The sequence below is a fragment of the Bos indicus x Bos taurus genome, chromosome 2 (genome assembly GCF_003369695.1).
Source record: "Bos indicus x Bos taurus breed Angus x Brahman F1 hybrid chromosome 2, Bos_hybrid_MaternalHap_v2.0, whole genome shotgun sequence".
Classification (NCBI taxonomy): Eukaryota; Metazoa; Chordata; class Mammalia; order Artiodactyla; family Bovidae; genus Bos; species Bos indicus x Bos taurus.
Window position 1 is genome coordinate 27,828,410 of NC_040077.1, and position 26,920 is coordinate 27,855,329.

Genomic DNA, 26,920 nt, shown 5'->3' on the forward strand with positions numbered 1-26,920 from the left:
ACAGGAATCTTGGCTTAAACCAAAGCAAGAGCATTGGGGAAGGAGAGAAATGGATGGATTCAAAAGGCGTGAGAGCCTTTCGTTACCAGGATGACAGCATTCTTTCTGGTTTGAGATGCAGTTATTCCTGGAGGCTGGTGAACTTTATGTGTAGCCTTTGATTCCATGTTGCCAGAGCAATGTTCGTGGTTTCTGACCCACGTGTATCTGGCTCCACTCCCTTGAGCTGTCTAGCGGTCTCTCAGCAGTCAAGGGCCCTGTTCACTGTTAGTGCTCCATCCCCTCCTTCCACTTGTCTCCTGTGAGCTGCTACACAGAGTATACCTGCCTTCCTGTTTACACTAGCACACTGTATACTTCAGTCCAAAAGTTCTCTTTCTCAGTACATATAAATCTTTTTCTATATACGTTGGCCATGCTGCTGCTAAATCACTTCAGTCGTGTCCGACTCTGTGCGACCCCATAGACAGCAGCCCACCAGGCTCCCCTGTCTCTGGGATTCTCCAGGCAAGAACACTGGAGTGGGTTGCCATTTCCTTCTCCAATGCATGAAAGTGAAAAGTGAAAGTGAAATCACTCAGTCGTGTCCGACTCTTAGTGACCCCATGGACTACAGCCCACCAGGCTCCTCCGTCCCTGGGATTTTCCAGGCAAGAGTACTGGAGTGGGGTGCCATTGCCTTCTCCTACATTGGCCATACTTCGGAGCAAATTGTACCTTTATTCTGTAGTCATAGGGTGAGCAGATGTTAGGATTGGTGTTTTCTGCTTGTGGAATTCTTCTGAGCTTTTAAGACGTTGAATGATCTGTTTATAACTTATAAGGGAGTGTTCTAAATGGAGGCTGTGAGTACATATGTGAATCAGAAAAATACATTGAAGAGGTATTGTCAGTAATGAATTACAACTGTACATCTCTCTCAGCTATTTTTGGAGCTTTAAAAAGATCTAATCAGATGGTATTTTTAAGGAATTAAAAAATTAATAATGGATTTTTATCTAGATTATATCTTTTAGGAAAATATATGTTTATTTGGGTGTAGAGTTGCTTCAACGCCATGGAAAAGAATTTATTTTTCCTTAAAGCAACTTCTACCCATATTCTTATTTACAGATGGTATGTATTTATTTAACATTATCATATTTCAAAATTAGTTTAATAAAAATGGAATGTTGGATTCACTTTTAAACTACTTTTCAGAAATACAGGTGAAGTTGAAATTTATATTTTCGAAAGCCTTATCTCGTATTGTCTCTTCCTGTAGCCAATATGGTAGATGCTTACAAATGAATAACTCCATCTAGCTCTTCTGTAAGAGAATGAATGTTATCTCCTGCTACTTGCAAGAGATTGGTTCAGTGGTTTTAGAGGTTTCTTTTCACAAAGTTTGATTTTTTTTTTTCCTGACTATAATGTAAGAGTTAAAATAGAGTTTGGCACATGTGTGCAAAGTAAAGTATATGACATTTTCAGAATATACTTTTGCTTACTATTAACATGAAAATAGCAGTTGGAGTAAAGACTCCCTTTGTCAATTTTTGTCCTTTTACTTGAAGTTGTAATCCTGTTGAGAGTGAAGTACATTTAAATGTAAATAAAACGAAACAGTCAACAGATTTCAACTCAGAGAACTGGTTCCAGTGTTATTGCATAACTCAATAATGTAGATCTAACACAAATGCCAGTATTTGACCTTGGTTTGTTCTTGATGCTGTTCTTTGGTAATTGCTGTCATCCTGGCGGTCACTAGAGGGCCCAGCTATGGAGAGTTATGTGAGAGCAGTTTGAAGGGGCTCACACTGTGTAATCTGCTACAGTGTTTTGAATTATTGACCCTCCCATTTTTATTACTATTTGTTGTTGTTCAGTCACTAAGTCTTGTCCGACTCTTTGTGACCCCTATGAACTGCAGCACGCCGGGCTTCCCTGTCCTTTACTTTTTCCTGGAGTTCGCTCAAATTCGAGTCCATTGAGTGGGTGCCCTTATTACTATTTACCTGTCCTTGAATTGGCTCTTACTGATAGGTCTGCACTAGCTCCAGATAATTGATCCTTTAGCTTATTAACTAATTTTAACCATTAGTAAAAATCTAAGCACAAATTCATGAATTAATAATCATTGGGTGTTCCGTCTCTATGAGCTTCTCAGATGCTGCAGTGGTAAAGAATCCACCTGCCAATTCAGGAGAGACAAGAGATGTGGGTACTGCTGATTTTAAGATCAAGTCCATGTTAGCATCATGACCTAGAAAAAGCTTACTAGCAGCAAATCACTTAAGTTCTCTCCACTTTGAAAATACAATATGTGTAGGAATAATACAGGCTTCCCTGGCGGCTCAGACGGTAAAGAATCTGCCTGCAGTGTGGGAAACCCAGGTTCGATTCCTGGATCAGGAGGATCCCCTGGAGAAGGAAATGGCAACTCAGTCCAGTATTTTTGCTTGGGAAATCCCATGGACAGAGGAGCCAGGCAGGCTGCAGTCAATGGGGTCACAAAGAGTTGGACACAACTGAGCAACTAAGCACAACAATACAACATTCCCTCTCTACTTTTACATATAAAACCGTTTTTGTATAAATGCAGACACATATACAATATGCTTAATTTATTTATCGCCTCACGAGAAGAACTTCCAGTATATGATGGATATCAAGAAGAGTATTATTTCATTCTACAGACCTTTCTGTCTATACCTATGAAAATTATCCAGAAAGCACACATTGGGGAAAAAAACAATCTTTGCTGACTGAGCTTTTCGTTTGTGTTGATGGCCATATGTAGACAAACCTGGGCATGTTGGCTTTATGTATCTGGGTTTGTGGATTTGCCATTATGTTTTTGGCTAGAATGTTACAGAGCACTGTTCAAGCAAGGGCATGGGAATGTGGAAGTTGGATATTATTCATCCTTTATTTCAAAAAATAAATCCATTCCCCAAACATTGATGATGTATAGAGAGGCTAGAAAATAATCATAATAAAAGAAGAACATAAAAAGAAACACATGCTGGTTTTACTGTCTTCAGTGTTATAAATGATTTTCTAAAATGAATCATAGCTAAAAGCTAAGATCCTTTTTCTAAAAGCTAAGATCCCTTGTAGTTAATTTAGGGCTTTGGGAAGGTGTTTATATTTTTACTGTAAACTTTTATGTTTGGTTAAGACTTGTGATGACTTTCTGGTAGAAAATATAACTTGATATGCTGAGCTTTTGGACTGGGCTTGCTGACCTGTGATGAGGGCATACTCTGAAGTGTAGGGAGCGGTAAGTGGCAGGAGTGCCCTGGTGTGTGGCTGAGACAACTCCATCACCATTGTGAGGCCCGCCAGGAATAGAGATGTTCATAAACTCAAAATTTATAAGCCATAATGTCTTATATAAAATAAGGGTGATTTTTTTTTCCCTTTCAGATTTTGGGGTAAGTGCTTTCTTAGCAACAGGGGGTGATGTTACCCGGAATAAAGTAAGAAAAACATTCGTTGGCACCCCGTGTTGGATGGCTCCTGAAGTCATGGAACAGGTAAAAAAAAAATAATAATAATAATGTTTTGATTGACACAGTATAGTTGTACATATCATTACTCCACTAACATTTCATTCAAATCAGTCGTTTTACTAGAATGCATCATGTAAGGTTTAATTCCCGATTGCTGAGCCTCAGCAAAGTAATATCAAAGTTGAGCACACAGAGCCGTGGACTTCTGACATAATGTTGAGCCCCCCGCCCCCATCATGTGTAACATGCCTGCCATGTAATTGTGTTTTTTTCCTGCTTCCTTTCTTAGGTGAGAGGCTATGACTTCAAGGCTGACATGTGGAGTTTTGGAATAACTGCCATCGAACTAGCCACAGGAGCAGCGCCTTATCACAAGTATCCTCCTATGAAAGTAATTACTCTCGGAAATAATATGTCGGGTTTGAAGGATGATTTAACGGAATCCATTCGCTAATTCTCTTTAACATAGTCATTTTTTCTGAGGCCCAAGGAGAATTAATGGAGGGATGCAGCTGAGTTAAATGCTGTCTGATGTTCTCAGTGGACAGAGTGGAACAAAAGCAGCCTGGTCCCCAGCCCTGAAGCCTGCTTTACATTCATAGCACAGAGGAATGTGGTCAGATTGGCCGGTGGAGGCTGAGAGCTGTGACAAATGCTGGCCATTACTCTCTGTATGGTGGAATACCCCAGACTCCCCAAGAAAAATCTAAAAATAGATTATAGTGATATCATCTTTACAGAGGATTTCCAGATTTTCAGGCTTTTTTTTTTTTTTTCCTTTTCCATGATCTATAACATTTCACTCTTGTTCTCATAGTGTCCTGTTGGTAATTCATCTGAAGTAAGGGAGCCCAGTGTTTTTAGGAACAAACATACATTTGGATACTACTTTAAGATTTTTTTGTTATTCTTTTAACTGGCCTACATCATCATTTCTGTTAGTTTTGAGGCGGTGGTATCAGGACTGTTTTATCCAACTGGATTTTGTCTTGAGGCTGAAATAGCTTGAGTGGAAATTATGAAGGTATTTTACAGAGAATATGGTGTATGTTTGTTTCAACTTTTTTCTAGGATTTTATTGGAAAAGCTTAGGAGGATTAGGAAAAAAACAAAGCAGGATTAAAAAAGTTAAATAATCTTACTGATTAAAAAGTTAATAACATTCTTGTTGGAGATAATGTTGAAGTACAAATAAATAAAGAAAACAGCCATCCATAATCTCATCAACCACAGGTAACCCCTATTAAAATTGTAGCATAGTTCATTACATTGTTTTCTCTATATTTAATATACATATTTTTAATGTAAATAAGATTCAGGCATGTACACACCTGATTTTGTTAGCTGAAAATTTAAAATTGAGGTGTAAACAATGGAAGTGACCTTTCAGGGAAAAAGTACTGAAATAACTCTGAGGACTTTCCTTCTATCTGGTTTTTCTCTATTATTTTTTCTTAGGTCTTTTTTTTTCCCCCCTTACTTTTTAGTGTTTTCCACTTGAATCCATCACATTGCTAATCCCAGCCTGAAGTCCTGTAGGACTTCTTCAGATCTGACAGATTTTCCACTTTTCTTTGGGTTGCTATTATCCTCTACAAACAATAAACTGTCACTTTAATCCTTCATCTTTTCCCACGTCTGAAAGCACTTGAAGAGAGTCTTGGCTATACAGTATTTGCATAAATTAAGGCTGATTTATGCATTAATGAGTTTTTTTTCATTTTATAGATCAATAGTTTGCTACAAAGTCTACTCTTTTTTTTTTTTTAAGCAAATAATTTTGACGTTAGTGTGAAAGAATGGAATTTTTTACCTTTCCGATGCGAAAACTGTATTTTCATTTAGTTTTGTCCCTTTCCAGAAGCAGCATGGTCTTTTCCTGGTTATGGGTTTTAGCAACTCCGTTGTATCCTGGCTATCTTTCAGTGTCTCTGTTTTGCCAAGCTGTTAAGCATTTCTGTATGTTTTTTCATTAAGAAAAAGAAGGAAATCGTGTGTTACCTCCTGGGATGTTGTGGATTTGTTTCTAAGGCTGGTAATGTGTTACAGAAGCCTTGAGCACGGGCAGTTCCTTACTTGGGAACAACCTGTAAGCATGAACATTCCCTGCTGCTCTGGACCTCTCTCTTCCCCCTCCACCGCCCCCTTTCCCAGACAGAGCCCCTGTCTGCACTAAGCTGGTGCTGGAGCTGTGAGGCTACGTGCTCCCGCAGGCTGTGTGAGAACCAGTTCCCAGGAAGCTCTGCCCTGGCCCCTTTGGGAGATCACATTAACACATAGAGCAGATTTTGTAAGTTTTGTCAATGGAATAAGAAAAAAGGTTAAAGGGCACGTGAACAGCTTTGCAAAGGGAACTGAATACTTTGAATATACATTTCTTAGAAAATGAAAATCATGGGGAAGCACTTAATATGTACCTACTGGAGGAGGGTCTTTGAGACTTTGATGAAGAAAACTCATTTGTAGCAAGCAATGCCTGTCCTGAGATCATGTCTTCCCATTTGTTTCTGCTGCAGGTGTTGATGTTGACTTTGCAAAATGATCCACCCACTTTGGAAACGGGAGTAGAGGATAAGGAGATGATGAAAAAGTATGGCAAGTCCTTCAGAAAGTTACTTTCACTGTGTCTTCAGAAGGATCCCTCCAAAAGGTATGTCAAACGGAGTGACAAGTGAGTGGCCATGGCTGGGTGGAGTCCTGACGAAGCATGGTTTGTGGATGGGGAAAAGGCTGTGCCCGGATGGGACTTCTAGTTCAAGGAGATCCAGCTCTGGTCCCCGAATTTCCATTCAGCCTGTTAGTAGAAGCTTGGATCTGAAAGGGACAGAAATGAGCGAGGACCAGGGAGAGACAGAGGGAAATTTTCAGTGTTAATAAGATTGGCTGTGCTTGTTAGGTGTGGGCTCTGTCAGCAAAGGAAATGAAGTAAAACAGAAATCAGAAGCAGTTGGCAGCGGCACATTCAGAAGCTGAGCTAATATTCTGCACTGTGTAGGTTGAGCTGACCTCTCAGGATTTGAATATCCTGCCAGCTCCAGTCTAAACCAGGCAGAGCTATTGAATTTTGCATGAGCTTCCTTTGAGTTGCAGAACAAGTTGTTTGTGCTGTTTTAAAAGATTATCAGTAAAGAAGATTAACATTTTTACATTCAAAAGATTAATCATATAAACAGAAGCAAATGGTTTTAAATTAGCTTTAGTATTTCCTCTTTAGTCTTGGGACTAAATACCCTGCACTGTGGTATGTCTGTTTTCTGAGTTTGTCTCTTCCTTCTCCCTTTCTGTGATTTTGAAATATCCTGAGTAGTGAAGAGTAGAGCCCAGTGTCCTTTGTCACTTAGAGAAGGTTCATGACAGGAAGGGAGCACACTCCTTCGCTGAATAGCCTCCCTTTGTGGTGCTTGGCTGTGTGTGGCTTTGTCCTCACACACCGTTAAATGGATTACACACCTGTGGAGGCTGCTGAGAAGTTTCTGGCTACCCTCATCCATCCAGCACTCTGATTTGATACTCATATTCCAAAATGTCGAAACTGGCTTCTCTTCTGGAACTTTCTTTTTCAGGGCAGGGCCTGCTTTTCGAAGGATTCCTTCATTTTTAAGTTCTTGGTGAGACTTGAGCCTTTGCTTTTACGCAGTGATCTACTGTTTGAGTTGGCTACCTTTCTCTAGAATAAACACACTTTGCATTATGTTACCTGTTCTCTGCAGTGACTTCTTTTACGTTCACTGAATTTGCCTTGAAAGAAGAAAAGGACAGTGAAAGTTGCTCAGTCGTATCCGACTCTTTGTGACCCCATGGACTACTTAGTCCATGGAATTCTCTAGACAAGACTAATGGAGTGGGTAGCCTTTCCCTTCTCCAGGGGATATTCCCAACCCTGGAATCGAACCCAGGTCTCCTGCATTGCAGGCAAATTTTTTATCAGCTGAGCCACAAGGGAAGCCCAAGAATACTGGAGTGGATCTCTATCCCTTCTCTAGCAACTCTCCACAGCCCAGGAATCAAACTGGGGTCTCCTGCATTGCAGGTGGCTTCTTTACCAACCGAGCTACCGGGGAAGCCCTTGAACTTGCCTTGAAGCTTCTCTGTGCAGTCACCTTTCTCTTGAAGCCAGGTTCAAAGACTCTGCTGTTAAGCATCTTGAAATCATTTATTGTAACAGGGATGCAAGACTTGCTTACTTTCTTCTTGTATTTGGTGTCATCTGCAAATGTAAGTTTTATCTGCAAATGTAAGTTTTTGGCAAGGAAAACAGAACTTGATCCTGCAAACCCAGTGAGAGAAGAACTTGTCCTCCCCTTTAGCACTAGATTGTAACTGATGGTCTTTGTGATTCTTAGTTGAGACCCCACCTAGTGGTAGTGATAGGTAATCACAATTCCAGCTATGTTGATAAAAGATTCTGGAGGGTAGAATTGTTGGGCTTCCCAGGTGGCTCAGTGGTAAAGAATCCTCATTCCAATGCAGAAGACACGTGTTTGATCTCTGATCAGGAGGATCCTCTGGAGGAAGAAATTTGGCAGTCCACTCCAGTATTTTTGCCTCGATAGTCCCATGGACAGAGGAGCCTGGCAGGCTACAGTCCATGGAGTCACAGAAACTCAGACAAAACTGAGCGACTGAACATACACACAATTGTTAGTGTACTTACTGATATGAAAATATATCCCTTTAGGAGACTCATAATTTTGTCAAAATAGACCATCATACTTTATATTTAACATTCCATCTATTTTTCTCAATAATCTTGAGTGTTTCCAGGTTTAATTTGTTATATGAACTCAAATGTCAGGTTCCCATCACCCCACTAAACAATAACAACAAAACTGTTAGAAAAGACATGTACAGCAGATATTCAAAACGTCTTTCCCTCAAAGTACTCTCTTAGTAACGGTATTGATTTACAAAGTATGAATAGTTTAAGGACTTTTTAAAAGGTATTTTTCTCTATGACAATCTTCTCACTGTTGTACAACTGTCCTCTATAACAGAGTATTATTGGTGCATAAACTTCCCAGGTATTTCATTCTTGTAATGAAAAAAACACAGTGTAGGAAGTTTGGGTAAAAATGATTTGGGAGATGTGAGGGTAGAAAAAAACAGTATTATGATAGGATGCAATTAAAATATGTATTCATGACTGAATTAATAAGTAAACATTTAATTGTTGTGCAAGTCTGAAAGTGTGAATATTTCCTGTCTTCTCTGCCTTTGCTTATATTGTCCAAATATTTTTCCTCTTCTCCTCTCCCCTTTCCACCTGTCTTTCACCGCTTAGTTCAAAGGCCCCATATTCTCAAAGTTAGATACATTTGGGTGAGAGTCCTAGCCCTTCTTCCTCATCATCTGTATGCCTCAGTTTCCTTGTCTGTAAAATGGGCTTAATAACATCAGGTCGTAGTGTTGCTATGGGGATGGAACAAGATAATGCATTTAAAGCAGAGAACACAGTGCCTGAGTATTTCTAAGTATTCATGAAATTGGGATTACCATTTTCTTTCTTTCTTCATTATTTACCTGTCTTTTCCTGACCAGCGGAGTCATTGCAACTTCTGGTTTCCTACTTCCTATTTGAAGATATGTCTCTTGTAGCACTTACTGCACTATGTAGATTAATTGACTTACCTATCCAGTTTCCTCATGAGTTCCTTAGGTTTTTAGAAGGAGAGTCTGTGTGTCTCATCTTTCTGTCTCTCTGTCTTTCTGTCCACAGTGACTGGTCTGCATTACATACTCAGTGGTATTTCTTGAACACCTGGAAGCAATGGGGAGCTTGCAGTTTGGGGATGATTTAGACTCACTGAAAAGAATTTCAGAGCCAAACCAGATTGTAGTGGGTTGAGAGAGGGGTGAAGGCAGGAATTTTGATCCTTATATTTATTTCTGTTGCCAGCATATAGATCCTCTGCTTGTGGTCTAAAAGCAGTTAACTGGTACCAACACCTTGGTTTTACTGAGTGCCTTTTTTTAGCAATGAGTGAAAACATATCACTGGGTAACAGTGACCAGACGGAATCATTGCAGTGTGAGAGCCCTCAGGCTAGCTGAGAAGGAGCTGTGCTTTCTGTCAACCTCAAGAACTCTTGGAACTTCCCATTGCCTGAGAGCTGGGTGTCAGAGTTCTTTGCCTCATCCAAGTCTGTGCCCTGCATTTGCATAGACAAAGATTTGCTTGTATTTGCATAGCAGAACATTTTGCTATTCTTAAAAAAATCCTTTCTCTTAGAGGCTACATCTTTTATATGGATGGCAACTATAAAAATAACTAGCATTTTTGGGGCACATTTTTCCATCCACAAAGGAGTGGATGTTGCATAGATGAATCCATTGGAAGCAAATAAAACTTAAATATTTCTTTGGGAGTGGGGGCAGGGTGAGAAATACAGCTCTGCTGGAGGTGAATGTATTGTTAGAAGTTAAAATACAAATTTTCAGAACTATTTAAACTGTATCATATTCATCCTGAATCCTTTGAACATTATTTTAAGTCTTGGTGGACTTTGGCTTATCCACATGTATTTGAATCCTTTAAGGGATTTTCTTCTGAGAATGTTGCTGCTTGCAGACTCCTTCCGCATTGTTTTTAAGGATTTAAAATTGAGTCATTATTCAAAGCCTGGGACATCATTACAGTTGCTGGTATAGCAATTTAGCATTTCTTGTAATATGCTGTTTGCTTGTAATATTGTATTGCTTGATAATTGTTAGTGGCCTTGTAAGACATAACAATGCTTGCAGAATTCTTTCTACTGTAGTACTCGGCTAAGAGGCAGGCAGCATTGATGGTTCCTGCATTAACCCTGCACTGGTCATCTCCATGGGCTTCCCAGGTGGCTCAGCGGTCAAGAATCCGCCTGCCAATATAGGAGATGTGGGTTTGATCCCTGGATTGGGAAGATCCCCTGGAGAACGAAATGGCAGCCCACTCCAGTATTCTTGCCTGGGAAATCCAATGGATAGAGGAGCCTGGCAGGCTGCAGTCCATGGGGTCGCAAAGAGTTGGACACGACTGAGCATGCACACATAGTAATCTCTATAACGTAAGCCCAAAACATGCAAAACCCTAAAATCAACTGGGCAACGTGCATCTTGATTTTTCTCATACCTTCTCTCACTTTCTTCCCTTCCTCATTTTCATCATTCCTCCTACTTTTCCAAACTTTTTATGGAGGCAGTTTGACATATGTAGAATTCAACTCCAAAGGGATCTGCTATTTAGCTGTTCTCTTTTATAGAGTCAGGGTTACCTATTATTTAAATATTAATCCTGTTAAAAAAGGAGTGTGGCTTTTTAAACGACTTCTCATTTCTCATGTCACTGTGCTTCTGTGTCTGTTGATGAAGTTAAGAGTAGAGCTCAGAGAACAGAGTTTTCTCTTCAGCATGCTTTTCCCCTTGACAGTCTTGATGACCTCAGAAATGACCTTGCTGGGGAAGGAAACACAGTCCCAGGCCTGTATCTCCGGGTTGTTGTTGTTCAGTCACTCAGTCATGTCCAGTGCTTTGCAACCCCGTGTTGTAGGCTCCTCTGTCCTCCACTTCTGGAGTTTGCTCCGATTCCTGTCCTTTGAGTTGGTGATGCCATCTAAGCATCTCATCCTCTGCAGCCCCCTTCTGCTTTTGCCTTCCTTCATCTCCAGGTATATCTGGCATTTCCCAGCCTTCTCTTTACATGGGTCCTACACTTGACCTTGGTAAGCTAAAGCGAGGAGGTGGGGGTTTAGGGGAGAAAGAAAGGAAGGCATTTGTGACTTTGCTCCTCAGTGCCTCCATCGCACGCAGATACACCTCTTTCCTTTTGTTTCTTGTTAGCCTGAGTCTTGTCTTCATTACATCATTCTCCTGTTCTCTACTATATTGAATAGATGCTTAGAATTTGGTGCTAACTCTAGTTCCAGAAGTTGTAGTTTGGTGCTCAGATGTCTAGTAACATCACTTTTACCCTGTATTTGATTCTGGCATGAAATTGAGCTGTAGCAGTTTTGTGGTCTGTGTTAGGCTTTGGGGCTATGAAAAAATGAACACTGTGTGGTCCCTTCCTTGGAAGGGCTTGTAACCTAGTGAGGTGGAGCAGGGAGATACAGAAACAGATAATTGCAAAATGAGTGTGGGTGGATTGGTGTGTGAGCAATGAATTCTACTTGTAGGAGCTGGGAGAAGTATCTTTGAAGATGGATGCCATTTAAATGGGTTCTTGATGGATAAGCAAGGGTGTGCCAGTTGGTTACAAACAATTCTGAAGCACAGCAGTGTGCTTTGCCATGAAAGAGCAAGGCGTGGGTGAGACCGTCACTGTGTTTGGAGGATAAGTTGGTGTGGGGCATGATTGGAAGTGAGGCTGGAGGAGTTGGGATCTCAGGCCACTAAAATCCTTTAGGAGGGATAAGAAAATATTTTTGCTTAGAAGCCAGCTAGGGAGCAGTGTGGATGGTGGGTTGGAATGAGGAAGAGAGAAGTGGCAGAGAGACCAGCCAGGAGACTGTGTCAAAACAGTAATGACCAGAAAAAAAATGAGAGTGTTAGTGGCTCAGTCGTGTTCGACTCTCTGTGACGCTATGGACTGTAGCCTGCCAGGCTCCTCTGTCCATGGAGTTTTCCAGGCAAGAACACTGGAGTGGGTAGCCGTTCTCTTCTCCAGGGAATTTTCCCAACCCCAGGATCCAACCCAGGTCTCCCACACGGCAGACAGATTCTTTACCATCCGAGCCACCAGGGAAGCCCTTTGACCAGAGAGAGTGGAGGCTTTCAACCAAAAGAGTAGCCTTGAGCTCCTTCATCATCTTAATTTTCTTAGGTTTCTTTTCTTTTCACTTTGAAAAATTAAATCTAGGTTATTTTATACGTGTCTTGGTTTTTGAAATTTGGTTTCACAGCGTAAGTTGCCAAACATACCCAGTCCCTTGTGTAATGGTTCTGAATGTTCTCTCAGTAGCCGTCTCCTTCCCACAGACACAACCCATGTGTTAGGATGTTCTGACCATCCTCTCCCTGCCCGACAGCATAGTCTCTTATCTGGCAGATTGTAAGCCGACGAGGGTGGTGTTTATGCCTGTCATCGTCATCAGAGTGTGCCTAGTATTAGCATGATACCTGACAAATAGCAGGTGTTCGTTGCATACTTACTGAGAGAGTGAAAGGATGAATTTGCAGTTGCTGAAAGCAAAAAACTCTACCAGCGATCTCTTAAAAGTAGTCTACGTTAAAAAAAAAAAAAAGCAACCAAAGTTAAATCACTTGAGTTATCCTTTTTAGTTCTAGTTGCCTGGTAAGCAAAGAACAGAAACAAGGTCCAAGGTAAAAATTGCTGAATTTGAATCGACTTGCCAAGGACTATGGAACACAGAATGTAAAGTGTGGCCCGCCTGTCATGTAGACCTTTGTTTACTCAAAGAAATTAGCAATTAGAGGCTGCTGGTTGCAATGGCTATGGCCGTTTGGGGTTCTTTATTAGGTACTTGTAACCAGTGTTCCACTTGAAATTGAGGAAAAGCACAGTAACAATTTAAAGAGAAAATGTCTTTGCACAGAAATGCAGTCTATGGCCCCTGCAGACTGTCACAGTTCACCATTGCACCGAACGACGTTCCCTAATTCTTTTGTATGCTGGGTCCCTGGAAACATTTTAGTGGGGCTTCCTGGTTCAGAGCACTGGTTTCCAGTCTCTTCAAGTGTGAGGGCTCCCTGTAAACTTGGATTCCGTAGTCTTAGGCACTTCAACAATCACTGCCTGAGAAGAGACCTAATGATACTCAGTCAGGCTTCCTTCCCCCCTCCCAGTTTTTTATTATGAAAAATTTAAAGCATACAGAAAAGATGATAAAATAACAGTGTTTATGTCTTTGTAAACTCCTAGATTCAACAATTATTCACCTTTCTCATATCTGCTGTCCCTATTTATCTAAATTTTATTGGCTGAACAGAAAATAAGGAACAAACTTAACGACGTCAGCGTGCGTTCCCTCCAAATAAAGACACATTCCTCCATCACCAAAATACTTTTCCACGCTGAAGTAAATGAACAGAAATTTCCTAAAATTGTCCGCTGCCTAGCACATTCACCCATCTCTGTTTCTCAATGGCTCTTGTAGCTTCTTCTCCTCTTAAAATTCAAAACTCAGGAGAGGGTCACACGTTGATTTTAGTTTTATGTTTAAATCTGTTTTCATCTAAAACAGTCCCCTCACGCCTCCCCTTTTCTTCTACGACACCAGCATTTTTAAGAGAGGAGCCCAGTTATTTTGCTGTCTGTCTGTCCTCTAGGTTTATGTGATTCTTTCTGCATGCCTGCAGGACCTGTTGATGAAGGGAGTGGTTCTTTGTGGAAGAGTGCCAGTTATTTAATGTAGAAGGAATGATAGAAGTAGAAAAATCAGTGTCCTGCCACCTCCATTGAAATAATTATTTAAGGCAAAGATGCTACAACCAGCAGGTGAAAGATTCTCCAGGACAGGATATGCATATCATGGCAAAGTATTATCTAACAGAAAACTTGCTGGTTGCAGTGGGGCAGACTTACCTTGGAGAGATCTCGGGCCTGGAGACCAAGTGGTTCAACATAACATCTGTCCCAGTGAAATAACCTATCATCATGTGCCTCCCAGTGCTGCAGTAATTACAATGTGCATCATCTATGAAGTGTTCTTCCCCCAAATACTTGTGTCAGCCTAGCCAGTCCTTTAGACCCAACTGTCAGTTTATGGAAAATACAGGACAGAGAAATAAGTGACACATGAGGAAACAATCAGACTAGTCTCGTAATGCTTTTAAGTGACTTTGCATTCTATTAGTCACTGTCACATTTATGTTTCCTTGAAAAACAGTAGTCCAAGTACAGTTTAGACAGGGTGACTCGGTGGGTGGATAGAGCCTGTACGCATGCGTGGTCCCCTTGCAGCCACCGCCGCTCATGGAGAATCGTAGAACACTGTGGACATAGTTTCCTTGATAGGGTCACACTGCCGCTTGTCCTGCTTCTGAATAATACAGGGATTTAGCTCACGGACGTGTCAGTCTGCCACCTTTTAGAAACCCTGCATTCACTTAGTGAAGTGTGAGGATGGAGGATGGAAAGCTGATCATGCCCCACATATTTAACTTACAGGAGTGTGTGTGTTTTGCAGTCGAGGTGTTTGAAAAGAACTGGAAAATCGGTGCCAGTTTATTTGGTGCCGGCTTACAATGAATTTAGTCTGTGGTGTGCTATTCCTGAAACTGGTCTTCCAGAAAGACTCTAGGATTAAGTTGTTTCATCAAGGCAGTGTCTTTATTGAGTGGTCATTGTTTCAACTCTAATTTATTATTGATCTTTCAGGCCCACAGCAGCAGAACTTTTAAAATGCAAATTCTTCCAGAAAGCCAAGGTAACATGCTTAAAAACCCAAGTAAATCTGCTATTTTTAAATCACTATGAATTTCAGTGTATCATATTTGATGTCAAACATTGGGAATATTTGTTTTGCAGAACAGAGAGTACCTGATTGAAAAGCTGCTTACAAGAACACCAGACATAGCCCAAAGAGCCAAAAAGGTAAGCACCATGAGCACTCTGGCCCCAGTGGGAGCCTCTCCCGCACCCAGGGAAGTGGAGCCTGTAGAAGAATAAGAAAAAAGATTTCCACATAGTCAGGGTGTGTATTTAGAGATTACTGGGTTAGTGATTACTCAGATAACTGCATTTTGCCTTTTGGTTACCTCAGGCTGCAGCTATGTGTTTGGGTGTAGAAACAATGTGAAACTCAAAATGATTTCATTTTTCCATTTATTGGCTTTGCTTAAAGAAGTTCGGAGGGGAGGGGCTTGTGTTGAGACTAAAACACTGGAGAGGTAAAATATCTTTGAATATCTTTTTTGGGGGGTGGATTTTACCAAAGATGAACAGTCATTTGTAATCAGCTTGAAATGACAAAATGAAAAACAAAACTTTCATTTTTAATGGTTATTTTGAATATCTGAGTGACATAGTTTCTTTTCTCAGAAAAGACCTTGATTTTTTCTGTAGTCTATGCTATGTTAACTAAATTATGTTAATAATTACCTAAAAAACTGGATTTAAATTTTTTTTTTAAAATGGTATGTATGTGTGAGTGTATTTATGTTTGACCCAGAGTTTTTCTTGCTTGTAATGACAGATTTTATTATGGTATGAAACTTAACAAAATTTAACCTCAGATTTGGTTTGGTTTAGTTTGATTTTAAAATTGTATTAGATATTTAAATTTAAGATATTGATGTAGGCACAGATTTAGAAAGGGGAAGGTTCTTTTTATTTCCTTTTTACAATTAATACTTACAGGGGAAGTTGATATGAATCTAAGTTGTCTGCTCTGTAAATAAAATTGGCCAAGAAATATATGCATGAGAGGTTGCATCTCAGGATACCTAAGTGTTAGTAACTTGGACTGTTAACGTCTAGACACTGCTTTTTCTAAATCACTGGGTATGAAATACATTTAGCTGATGCTTTCAAATTGCTTTAAATATTAGATTTTAAAATAGACTTCAAGAAATGACCCATCTTGTGCGGGTATCTGAGCCTGTCTCCTAGACCTGCAGAATTCTTTGGAATGGGCTGGTTCTCAGGCTGTGAGTCTGGGCAGGTGATGGGGGATCACTATCCTGACTGTGGAGATGTGAACCAGGGCTGGTCTCTGGGATGGCTCTGAAGGAAAAGTGAAAATTTAGCAATATTCCATCAGAGTGACTGGAAAAGGCAATGGCACCCCATTCCAGTACTCTTGCCTGGGAAATCCCATGGATGGAGGAGCCTGGTAGGCTGCAGTCCATGGGGTCGCTGAGGGTCAGACACGACTGAGCGACTTTGCTTTCATTTATTACTTTCATGCATTGGAGAAGGAAATGGCAACCCATTCCAATTTTCTTGCCTGGAGAATCCCAGGGACAGGGGAGCCTGGTGGGCTACCGTCTATGGGGTTGCACAGAGTCAGACACGACTGACGTGACTTAGCAGCAGCAGCATCAGAGTGAGACCTCCCAAGGGGCAGCATAGAGAAGCCAGAGCTTCAGTTTGAGGCAACAGAAAGTCGAGAGTACCCACCAGAGTGCGGGGACTCCGTCCAGAATGCTTAAGGAGGTGCCTGGAGTGTTTGCCTGGGGTTTTGGGGTCTAGCATGGGGTCCTCTGATCAGATAACTAGAATGTCAGCCACAGGTGAAGAAAGCTGTTAGAAAGCCACTAACTTTCACAGTGTGTTCCCCCAAAGGCCTTTGCTTCGGTTTCCCTCTGATCTCATCCTGTAGCTGCTCCCAGAAGGGCTTTCCCAAGCCTGCGTCCTGCCCAGGCCTCCCCCTCCCGCCTCCAGCTCGGCTCCTTATACAGCGTGTTTCCCCTCCCAGACCGCACCTGCCTGTGTTTGGTGCTACTCCCTGAGCCGCCTGACCTCAGGACCCTGGGCTGCTTTTTGTATCAGACGCCACCTTCTTTGTCTTCTGAGTCCTCTCCATGTTTCCCTCTGCACCGTTTCTTGGAATGTTTCTTCCTGTTTTTAATTGAACATTTGCAGTAGATTTCTGTTAATAACTATTCTCCTACACCCATTCCACCTTGGGCACTAGTGCAAGATTAACTGTCTAAGCATGTCACTTAATTGCTCAAACGTGATTTCCAGAATTAAACAAAAGCAAATAAATGGGGGGAAACAAGTTGCCTATCAAATAAAGTGCAAGCTCCTTAGCCTTAAATTCATGGCACCATTTCAGCTTCCTGCCTTATACCATTGACCCTTGAACAGCACGCCAGCCCTCTGTGCAGTCTCAGATCTGAGCGTTAATTTATAGTTTGCCCTCGGTGTATATGGTTCCTCTGTACCTGCAGATTCACTGAATTGTGGATTGTGTTGTACTGTAGTGAACACTGAAAGAAATCCATATGTGAATGGACTTGCACATCAAACTTGTGTTGTTTAAGAGTCAACTCTATTGTATACCAAACTTAAAGCACCTCTAGTTCTTACTACATAACCCGTACTTTCCTTTGACACTCCATCAGCAAAGACTATGTTCAGGCTGTCACTTCCCTTTTTTTAAAATTTAGATTACATATTGTTACATATTATTGTGCTGTGCATTCCAAATTTCATTTTGAATGTATCTTAAATAACAAAGAGCTCCTTTTGGGAGATGATTTTCCAACCATGTCTTCTGCCCTTTTGTTTGCTCCTTGATCTGAGACTTAAACCTCAGGGCTTGTCATTCATTCCTTTGAAAGGAAAATGGCCACACATTTCAAAGTCACACAGAGTCACACAGAATGTGAATTAGTTCTTTAAACATCATAATAGAAAAGAGAAGGGCCCCATAGTAATGTTATTCTGACTCTCCAGCTTCATTACGTTGGCTGTTTTCCTGTCATAATTCTCGTTTTACAGTGTAAGTTGGTTCTCAACTACACGCCATTCCTTGCCCGTAGGTTCCATGGCAGGTATGCCAACCAGGACAGCATCCATCAGAATGCGTGTCTTGTTCATAGTAAGTGCCCACAAGTGTTTGTTGACTCAGTGAATGCATGCTTCAGTGGGCCAAGGAAAAGCCATTTGAAACTCATTTGTCACTCTCTTGAACCTCTCAAATGCTTGGCATATACTTGTTCCTGGGCTTCCTGTTAATAATAAACCACCCTCCTTCTCCTGGGCTCATGATGTTGATGAGCATCCCTGCTGTTCCTCATTCGAAACCCCTCATGTGGGCGTGGCCACTAGGAAGTAAATACTATTTTAATCACTATGTGAATTGAAAACCCTTGTGGTAAGATGACTCTTTACATGTAGGTTCTTAAAGTGTTTAAGTAAATGTAATTTAAAATCGATACAGAGGAGCTGCTAGTGCTCTCTGTGTTACTCTTTCTTGGACTTGTCTTGATTGGCATCTTCTCAGCGGTCTCCCTTCCTGTGTGCTGTGGTGCCCCTAGTTAACTGTACTCTAGTTTCTTGGTTGGGGATATGTTCCTCACAGGCTACTCTTTGTTAGTCCCTTGATTTTTGTCTCCTCAGTTTGTTGTTTTTAAAACAGAAACAGTTCATTGATATACCAGTGTTTACATGACAACTGGGTGTGTTGACCAAGCTTTGGACATTTTGGGAACCAAGCTGTTTGAAATTCGTTGTCATAAACCATAATCTCTGCTGCTCCTCCCTTATGGTAATCCAAGTTAAGAGCTGTTTTTCAATATGTGTTTTTTGTAACATGAACAACCCTCATATTTAAGAGAGAGAGGGACTGGTATTGTAGCTGCCCTTAGGACTGCCCATGGAGCCCATCAGTGCAGTCTTTTGATGTGAAAGAAAGAGGCTTCTCATATTCATGATTGCCCCAAATGTGAAGCATTCGTTGAGAGCCACATAATTCCACGTGGGTAGGTGATCTTGTCTGCGTCCAGAATGACTCCTCTAAATCAGGAAAAGCACATTAAAAAATAGAGACAGACCAGTGCGTCTTCTATGGTAATTTAGTGACATAAAATGATTTTGTTTTTTTGGATGTAAAAGTAACTTCAGAAATTAAGGATATTTGTTTTTGTTTTTTTCCCCTGGAAGCAGAGTATTTGGTCCATTCGAGGTTCTTTTGCTGAAAGGTAGTGTTGTTCAGAAATCAGTTTTATTTATTTATTTATGTCTGTGTTGGATCTTTGTTGCTGCCTGTGGGCTTTCTCTAGGTGCAGGGGCCTCTGGTTGCAGAGCATAGTCTCTAGGTGTTCGGGCTCAGTAGCTGTGGTGCATGGGCTCAGTTGCCTCGTGGCATGTGGAATCTTCCCAGGCCGGGGATCCAACCTGTGTCCCCTGCATTGGCAGGCAGATTCTTAACCACCGGACCACCAGGAAGGTGCTTAATTTTCTTTCACCTTGATTTTTCTGTCTATGAAATGGAAATTCTTTCTGACCTCAGGAATGTGGAGAAGGGGGTAATGAGAGATTTGGTGTTTCTGGACCATCAGTTCAGTTCAGTTCAGTCGCTCATTCGTGTCTGACTCTTTGCGACCCCATGAATCACAGCACGCCAGGCCTCCCTGTCCATCACCAACTCCCAGAGTTCACTCAGACTCACGTCCATCGAGTCAGTGATGCCATCCAGCCATCTCATCCTCTGTCGTCCCCTTCTCCTCCTGCCCCCAATCCCTCCCAGCATCAGAGTCTTTTCCAATGAGTCAACTCTTCCCATGAGGTGGCCAAAGTACTGAAGTTTCAGCTTTATCGTCATTCCTTCTAAAGAAACCCCAGGGCTGTGATCTCTTTTAGAATGGACTGGTTGGATCTCCTTGCAGTCCAAGGGACTCTCAAGAGTCTTCTCCAACAACACAGTTCAAAAGCATCAATTCTTCGGCGCTCAGCCTTCTTCACAGTCCAACTCTCACATCCATACATGACCACAGGAAAAACCATAGCCTTGACTAGACCAACCTTTGTTGGCAAAGTAATGTCTCTGCTTTTGAATATGCTATCTATGTTGGTCATAACTTTCCTTCCAAGGAGTAAGCATCTTTTAATTTCATGGCTGCAGTCACCATCTACAATGATTTTGGAGCCCCCAAAAATAAAGTCTGACACTGTTTCCACTGTTTCCCCATCTATTTCCCATGAAGTGATGGGACCGGATGCCATGATCTTCGTTTTCTGAATGTTGAGCTTTAAGCCAACTTTTTCACTGACCATAGGACATTGTAAATTCTAAATGAGAACATGCTAATAATGACCCAGGAGGACAGAGTAAGTGCAGCTGTATAACTTCTTAGCTTATTCCTTATCCTCGTGCATGAGAAGAAAAGGCTTTATTTTCTTCTCATGTGGCTTTTTTAGGGGCCTGTCTCCAGCTGTCTTTTGGTGTTTGAAAGCTTGGCCAAGTATTGTTCCATCATTAACATTCCTGGAATCGCTGGGTGGAAAAGGTGTAAATCATTCTGTTAGAATCAGATGCAGATGCTTAGAACTCTTTGCACTTCCTGCAGGAGCATCTGAGTATCAGAGTTGGCTGAAGTCTTTGCTTTATGTTTGTGAAATAAACCTTGGGTCCCCACACACTCACACTCATATTCATATACTTGCTGTGGCTAAAGCTCACTGATGGCAGGACAGGGGCACCCTGTCTAAATGCCAATTGCTTAGCTAAAAAGTATGTTGGCCAGAGAAGGGATGACTGCTTAGCTAAAAAGTATGTTGGCCAGAGAAGGGATGAAGTGGGGAAACAAAACACAGTGTATCTTTTTAATATGGTTGTCTGTGTTTTCATGGGGAGTAGACTCACTGGAGGATTTATGGTTTGAATATTCTTAATTATGAAATTGAGAAGTTAAAAATGGTGAGTGATTATCAGGAGGAAGGGGGTATTTTATCACTACTACATTTGGGTGAAGCCCTTGTGAATTCAAAGAACTCGGATGGTGTTTGTGGGTACCGGAATTTGTTATATCAGGCTCTGAGATTGGTTTTATATTAATGACCCAAGGCTGTTGGCTCCATGTGGTCTTTCTGTGTATTTAGGAATCAGTAGGTAGGAATATTATAGTTCACATTTGAAACTTGACATGTATTGATAACTGGTACTGTTTTTACTTTTTATTTTGAAATAATTTCAGACTTACAAAAATGTTAGCAGAATAGTATAAACATTTCTCTCTATTTTCTCTCATGCTTTCTTTTGGAACGTTTCAAAGCTATAGACATGATGCCCTTTATCTTTAAATATACTTCAGTGTGTATTTTCTAAAAACAAGGACATTCTCTTATATCACAGTATGATTGTCAACATCAGGAGACTAACTGGTGCAAAACTATTACTTAATTTTCAGATCTCATATAAATTCTGCCAATGATAGTTTGCCTGGTGTAGGACCCAATCCAGGATCGTATAGTTTGATCTCTCCTTTAGTCTTCTTTAATCTGGAACAGTCTTTCTTTTTCTTTTACAACTGTGACACTTTTAAAGAGAAAGGACAGCTGTTTTGTAGTTTGGGTTTGTCTGGTAATTCTTCATGATTAGATGCAGTGTATGCATTTTTGATGGGACTGTCTTGTAAGTGATGCCATGTTCCTCTTGGCGTATCATATTACAAGGCACATGATGTTGATTTAATCCTTTACTGGTGATGTTATCACGTGCTTAAGGAGCATCTGTCAGCTTCTTCACTGTAAACACAATTAGCTCTTAATAGGAAGGACACATTAATATTACATTCCCTCTTTATATTAAACATTAAAAGGTAAAGTGAATATTTACTGGGTCGTTGGTCCTTTTTCGAGGAAACATTTCTGCTTTGTGGCATTGTGGTTGTACATTCAGAGGATATAAATGATAGGAGTTCTCTATAATTTCCCAGCAGCCTTGCAGACAGTGAACATTTTGCTAGCGTGTGGTGTTCAGATCGAGGTGAGTGGTGGCAATGGTGCTGCTCCAGCCTCTGTACCAGGTCTGGAAGCGGAAGCATTTGAATCGGTGACCTTTGTTGGCTCTGCTGCCTGATCTTTCAGATGCAGCCAAGGACACTGACATGGTGCTGCCCTGGGGGTGAGAGGATCTGCCCAGGGAGTCTGGTGCTGCGTTTGACTCACACTGGGCGCTCCATTCAACAGTGGCTGCTGTGGATATCATGTATTGATAAATAAGGAGAATAATTCTTGTGGTTACCGCAGACAGGCAATTTAGAAATATGCAGTGAAACAGGAAGCAAGGAAAGAGGCCTTAAGGCAGGTGGGGGAGGAGGGGTGATGTGGGTGGCTGTTGCCGTTGCTCTGGGTAGAATGGAGTAAGAGCCCACGGAGGCCTGCCAAAAGAAGGAAAGAATGACCGTCGTTATTTCATCGCCATTGTCCCAATGTTCTCTGCCTCATCAAGGCGCTGGCAGTGGGTGCGGGCCAGGGCATCCCTCTCCACAGCAATCCCCTCCACTGTGTGAAGTGGGGGACTTGTTTGTGAAGAGCCTAAGAACACTAGGAATTAAATACACATAGAGCTGCTATCCTTTCACACCTGTTAGACTGCTTTCAGATATGCTTCCTTATTTATTTGAAACAATTGTGCTCCAAGACAGGTAGGCAGGGCAGGTGTTATTATGTACTGCGGAGGAATGCATGAGAGCTGAAAAGATTTGCTTAAAGTCGCATTGCTTAAACAGGCAATTCTTATTTCTGCTTCGGTGCTCTTTCCACTGAATTGTACCTCAGAAGAAAGAAGAAGGAAAGGGAGAGGATAGGAAGGAGATACAGATGGAGAGGGTGGGCAGGATTAAACAGCACAAATAGGAAAGGCAGGGGCTTCCCTGGTGGCTCAGATGGTAAAGAATTTGTCTGCAGTGCAAGAGACCTGGGTTTGATCACTGGGTCGGAAAGATCCCCTGGAGAAGGGAATGCCCACCCACTCCAGTATTCTTGCCTGGAGAATTCCATGGACAGAGGAACTTGGTGGGCTACAGTGCATGGGATCGCAAAGAGTCACACATAACTGAGTGACCAACACTTTGCTGTCAGGAAAAGCAGGCTGTTGGGGAGGCACAATTGTTATTCTCAGAGCCCACAGTCTGCTGTTTAATACACATGAAGGTGGTGCAGGGGGAGTCCATGCCATTCGTGGGTGCAGGGAGAACCCTGTAAACTTCATCGTAGGAATGTGGTGAGCTTGCCAGGGTTCTTGCAGATGTGGAGACAATAATGTGATAAAAGGGCTTTGGGGATTCTAAAGGGAAGAGAAATGGCTAGTAGGAGTTTGGTAGCCTTAGCAGTTGTTAACACCTGCCAGAGGCTTGGTGTCTCATTCATAACATGGGGGAGGTAATAACAACCCACCTCAGGCTTTTGAGGACGAAATAAGGTAAGCATAGGAAGTGTATAGCACAATAGTTGGCACAAAATAGTAAATGACTCTATAAATCTAGTTATTATCATAATCATGGTAAATTTTATTATTTTTATAATCACATATATGGCTTTACTGGGCTTCCCTGGTGGCTCAGATGGTAAAAAAAAATCTGCCTGCAATGCAGGAGACCCGGTTTTGATCCCTGGGTTGGGAAGATCCCCTGGAGAAGGAAACGGCAACCCACTCCAGTATCCTTTCCTGGAGAATTCCATGGACGGAGGAGCTTGGCAGGCTGTAATCCATGGGGTCTGGAAGAGTTGGACACGACTGAGCGACTAACATACACACACACACACACACACACACACACACACACACGCACACGGCTTTACTATTACAGTTTTGTTATTTTAATATCACTGTTGCTTTTCTGTAACCTTTTTCACTCCGGCCGCTGGGGATACCACTGCTACCATTGCTGTTTCTGCTGCAGTAAGGGCTGCTGCCGTCACAACCACTGCTGCCAGTAATGGACACAGGGTGTGCAGACAGATAAAAGGATACAGTGCAGCTGTTGGGCTTGCCTTTCAGTGGGGAATATAGTGCCTGCATCACCAGACCTGGAAAACTCAGAGAGCAGCAGAGAACAAATACTTAAGGATATGGGTGTAGAATGTCCTACAAGAATAGAAAATGTCTTGGAGCTGGTCCCAGGGGGAATGTGGGAAAGGGAGAGAGGGGGACTCATACTTACTGTGGGTCTTCATGCAATGCAAAACCCTTGGTTTACATCTATCTCGTTACTAAGTTCAGTTCAGTCGCTCAGTCGTGTCCGACTCTTTGCAGCCCCATGGACTGCAACATGCCAGGCCTCCCTGTCCATCACCAACTACCAGAGTTTACTCAGACTCATGTCCATTGAGTCCTTGTAATAATCAGTGAAGTCCTGAGTAACAGAATAGAGGTATAATATGTTAGATTATTACAGCTTTTTAAGAAAAAGCTATACATTTTGAAAAATGAATGAAAAAGAGCAACCAGGACCATAAATATCTCCTGGTTTGTGATTCTTTCATTTGCAGACCTGAAAATTGAGACCTAGGTTGGTTGGGCCCTGACCAAGTTCATGCTGTCATATAGTAGCCAAGTCTGAAGCCAGGCTCCCAGTTTGCTACCATTTTGTCGCTTCTTTTAGTTGATAAAGAGGGAAAATGGGTCTGAATCTTTGTAAAATTGCTCCCCCTCTTCTTGGAAGCTTATCATTAATTTATAAATGTTGAAATTTATACATTATCAAAAAACCAGAGAAGAAATTAGGTGATTTCAAATACTTGATGGGTGGATGTTAGTTTTGTTCCAGGTCTGCCCAGTAGAGGGCAGCAGTAGGTTTTAATTCTGTGTGGTTATGAACTGCAGGCTGGTCCAGCTTGGTTGAAGGTCTCAGGTTTGGTCAGAATCGCTAAGTCTCTTCAGTCATGTCCGACTCTGTGTGACCCCATGGACTGCAGCCCACCAGGCTCCCCCGTCCCTGGGATTCTCCAGGCAAGAACACTGGAGTGGGTTGCCATTTCCTTCTCCAATGCATGAAAGTGAAAAGTGAAAGTGAAGTTGCTCAGTCGTGTCTGACTTAGCGACCCCATGGACTGCAGCCTACCAGGTTCCTCTGTCCATGGGGTTTTCTAGGCAAGAGTACTGGAGTGGGGTGCCATTGCCTTCAGAATAGAAGGATCTAAAGTATGTTAGGTCTCTTCTGAGCTACTAGGTACTAGTACTGAGTACTAGGCACCGCTATCAGATGGTTTTGTTTTGTTTTGTTTTTTATTGGGCAGGAGGTTGAAGGGTGATGGTTTAGGTATTTCTTGTTATTACCACTTCTCACTTTAAATTACATTTCCTGTTAACAAATCACAGTAATCTGACATGCATTTTATATAACTCATCTCCAAAAGACAAATCTCAGTTTTGAAGATGATTGTATTTTGTGGTCAAATTAATACAGTTCTGGGCGATGAAGAAATTTCCAGAAAGTTCAGTGGTCCCTGCAGTTCTCCTCAGAGCCAGATCAGTAAAGAAGGGGGGAGTCGAAGTGCATAACTGGGAAGAAGTGAACAGAACTCTGTGTGTGTCACCACATACATTGTGGATTTAACGTAAATACTCCTGATGATGTAAGTAGGTTTGAGGATGCATGTTCAATTACTGCTTTGTGTTTCTTTCTGTATTCCTCTTGTTTAAGAACAGCCATTATGTGAATATGGGCTGCCCAGGTGGCTCAGTGGTAAAGAATCCACCTGCCAAACAGGAGACCTGGGTTTGATCCCTGGGTCAGGAAGATCCCCTGGAGAAGGAAATGGCAGCCCACTGCAGTATTCTTGCTTGGGAAATCTCATGGATAGAGGAACCTGGCGGGCTGCAGTCCATGGTGTCTAAAAGAGTCAGACACAACGTAGGACCAAGCAACAGCGGCAGCAACTGGGAATTTATTGTATTGAGGAGCTCATGTTCACAGGGAGGAGATTGGTGATTGGGGGGTGTTACTTTTCCTATTTTAAAGCTGAAAGAACAGTTGGCCAAAGGTTAAAGTTATTGATTTAACTGGACAGATGTTCCCAGAGTATAAGGTCATTGTTTTCATTATTTAAAAAAAATTTTAATTCGTTGCTTTTAGGCAGGTTAGAATGAAGTCTCTTTGGCCAGAAAAGTGCTTTAGGCCACTAGAGGGTGCCATCAGAATAGTTAATTTCCTCAGAATCTGGACAGGAATTGCTTCCCAGCGTGTAAAAACCCTTGTAGATGTTTTCCTTTTGCTCTATGCCTGATATAAGGAGCTTGACTGGTGTTTATGCTGTGAGTGAATTAGGCAGAGCGGAGGATAGAGCAAAAACGAAGAGGAAAAAGCATCATACATCACTTTCAGTTCAGTTGGTGAATTGAATTTAAAAATTCATACATTCTGGGTAAGTGGCCTCTTTCTGGTGACATTTGATTTAGAACAGAGAGGATCCACTCTGGAAATTGTGATTTGCTAATCCCACCGGCCTCATTTAAGGGCGAATGTTTGTATTTTCAGATTGAGGTATCTTTTAAAAATACCAATGGCTTAAGAGAGCATTTTAAACTTTTGCTCATCTTGGAGATCCACTTTTAGAAATTTAAACATAATGACATTCTCAAAATATTATCAGAGATAGTGTTCATACAGATGAATTTGTAGAGAACTGATTGTTTTCTGTTACCAGAAATGAATCGGCGGAATCAATGGCCTTATTTCACATCCAATTGGATTTCTGAGATCTGTGTGTTCAAATGCATTATGTGCGTCATTTTTGCCTTTCGGAAATTTGACGACTTTTTCCAAAGCTTGTGTGCATCTGCTAACTTTTTGAAACTTAATTGGCATGCGTGTGCCAGGAGAAGAGCCCTGACTGCCTGCCTGTCTAGTATTCACTGAGTGTTACTGATAATATACTGACTACCATTAAGAAAGTTTGTCTTTATTCACTGATACAACTCACACTAATACCATTTCTTTTAAAAGTAGCTGAACCGTGAGGAACAGAAAGGAATTTGGCTATGGTTGCAGAAAAGCTAGTATAAAAACTTGGCAGATGCCTTTTTGAACTT

At 41.6% G+C, this 26,920-nt stretch overlaps 1 protein-coding gene across 1 annotated transcript in view; it reads left to right on the forward strand.

Annotated features, from left to right (window-relative positions):
• STK39 (serine/threonine kinase 39) overlaps positions 1–26,920 on the forward strand; it is a 322,691-nt gene that overhangs the window by 120,181 nt on the left and 175,590 nt on the right. Inside the window, exons 6-10 of the mRNA XM_027558523.1 lie at positions 3,412–3,521; positions 3,787–3,888; positions 6,014–6,147; positions 14,812–14,860; positions 14,962–15,027. Coding sequence (XP_027414324.1) covers positions 3,412–3,521; positions 3,787–3,888; positions 6,014–6,147; positions 14,812–14,860; positions 14,962–15,027 — 461 coding nt within the window. The remainder of the gene's footprint in view (positions 1–3,411; positions 3,522–3,786; positions 3,889–6,013; positions 6,148–14,811; positions 14,861–14,961; positions 15,028–26,920) is intronic.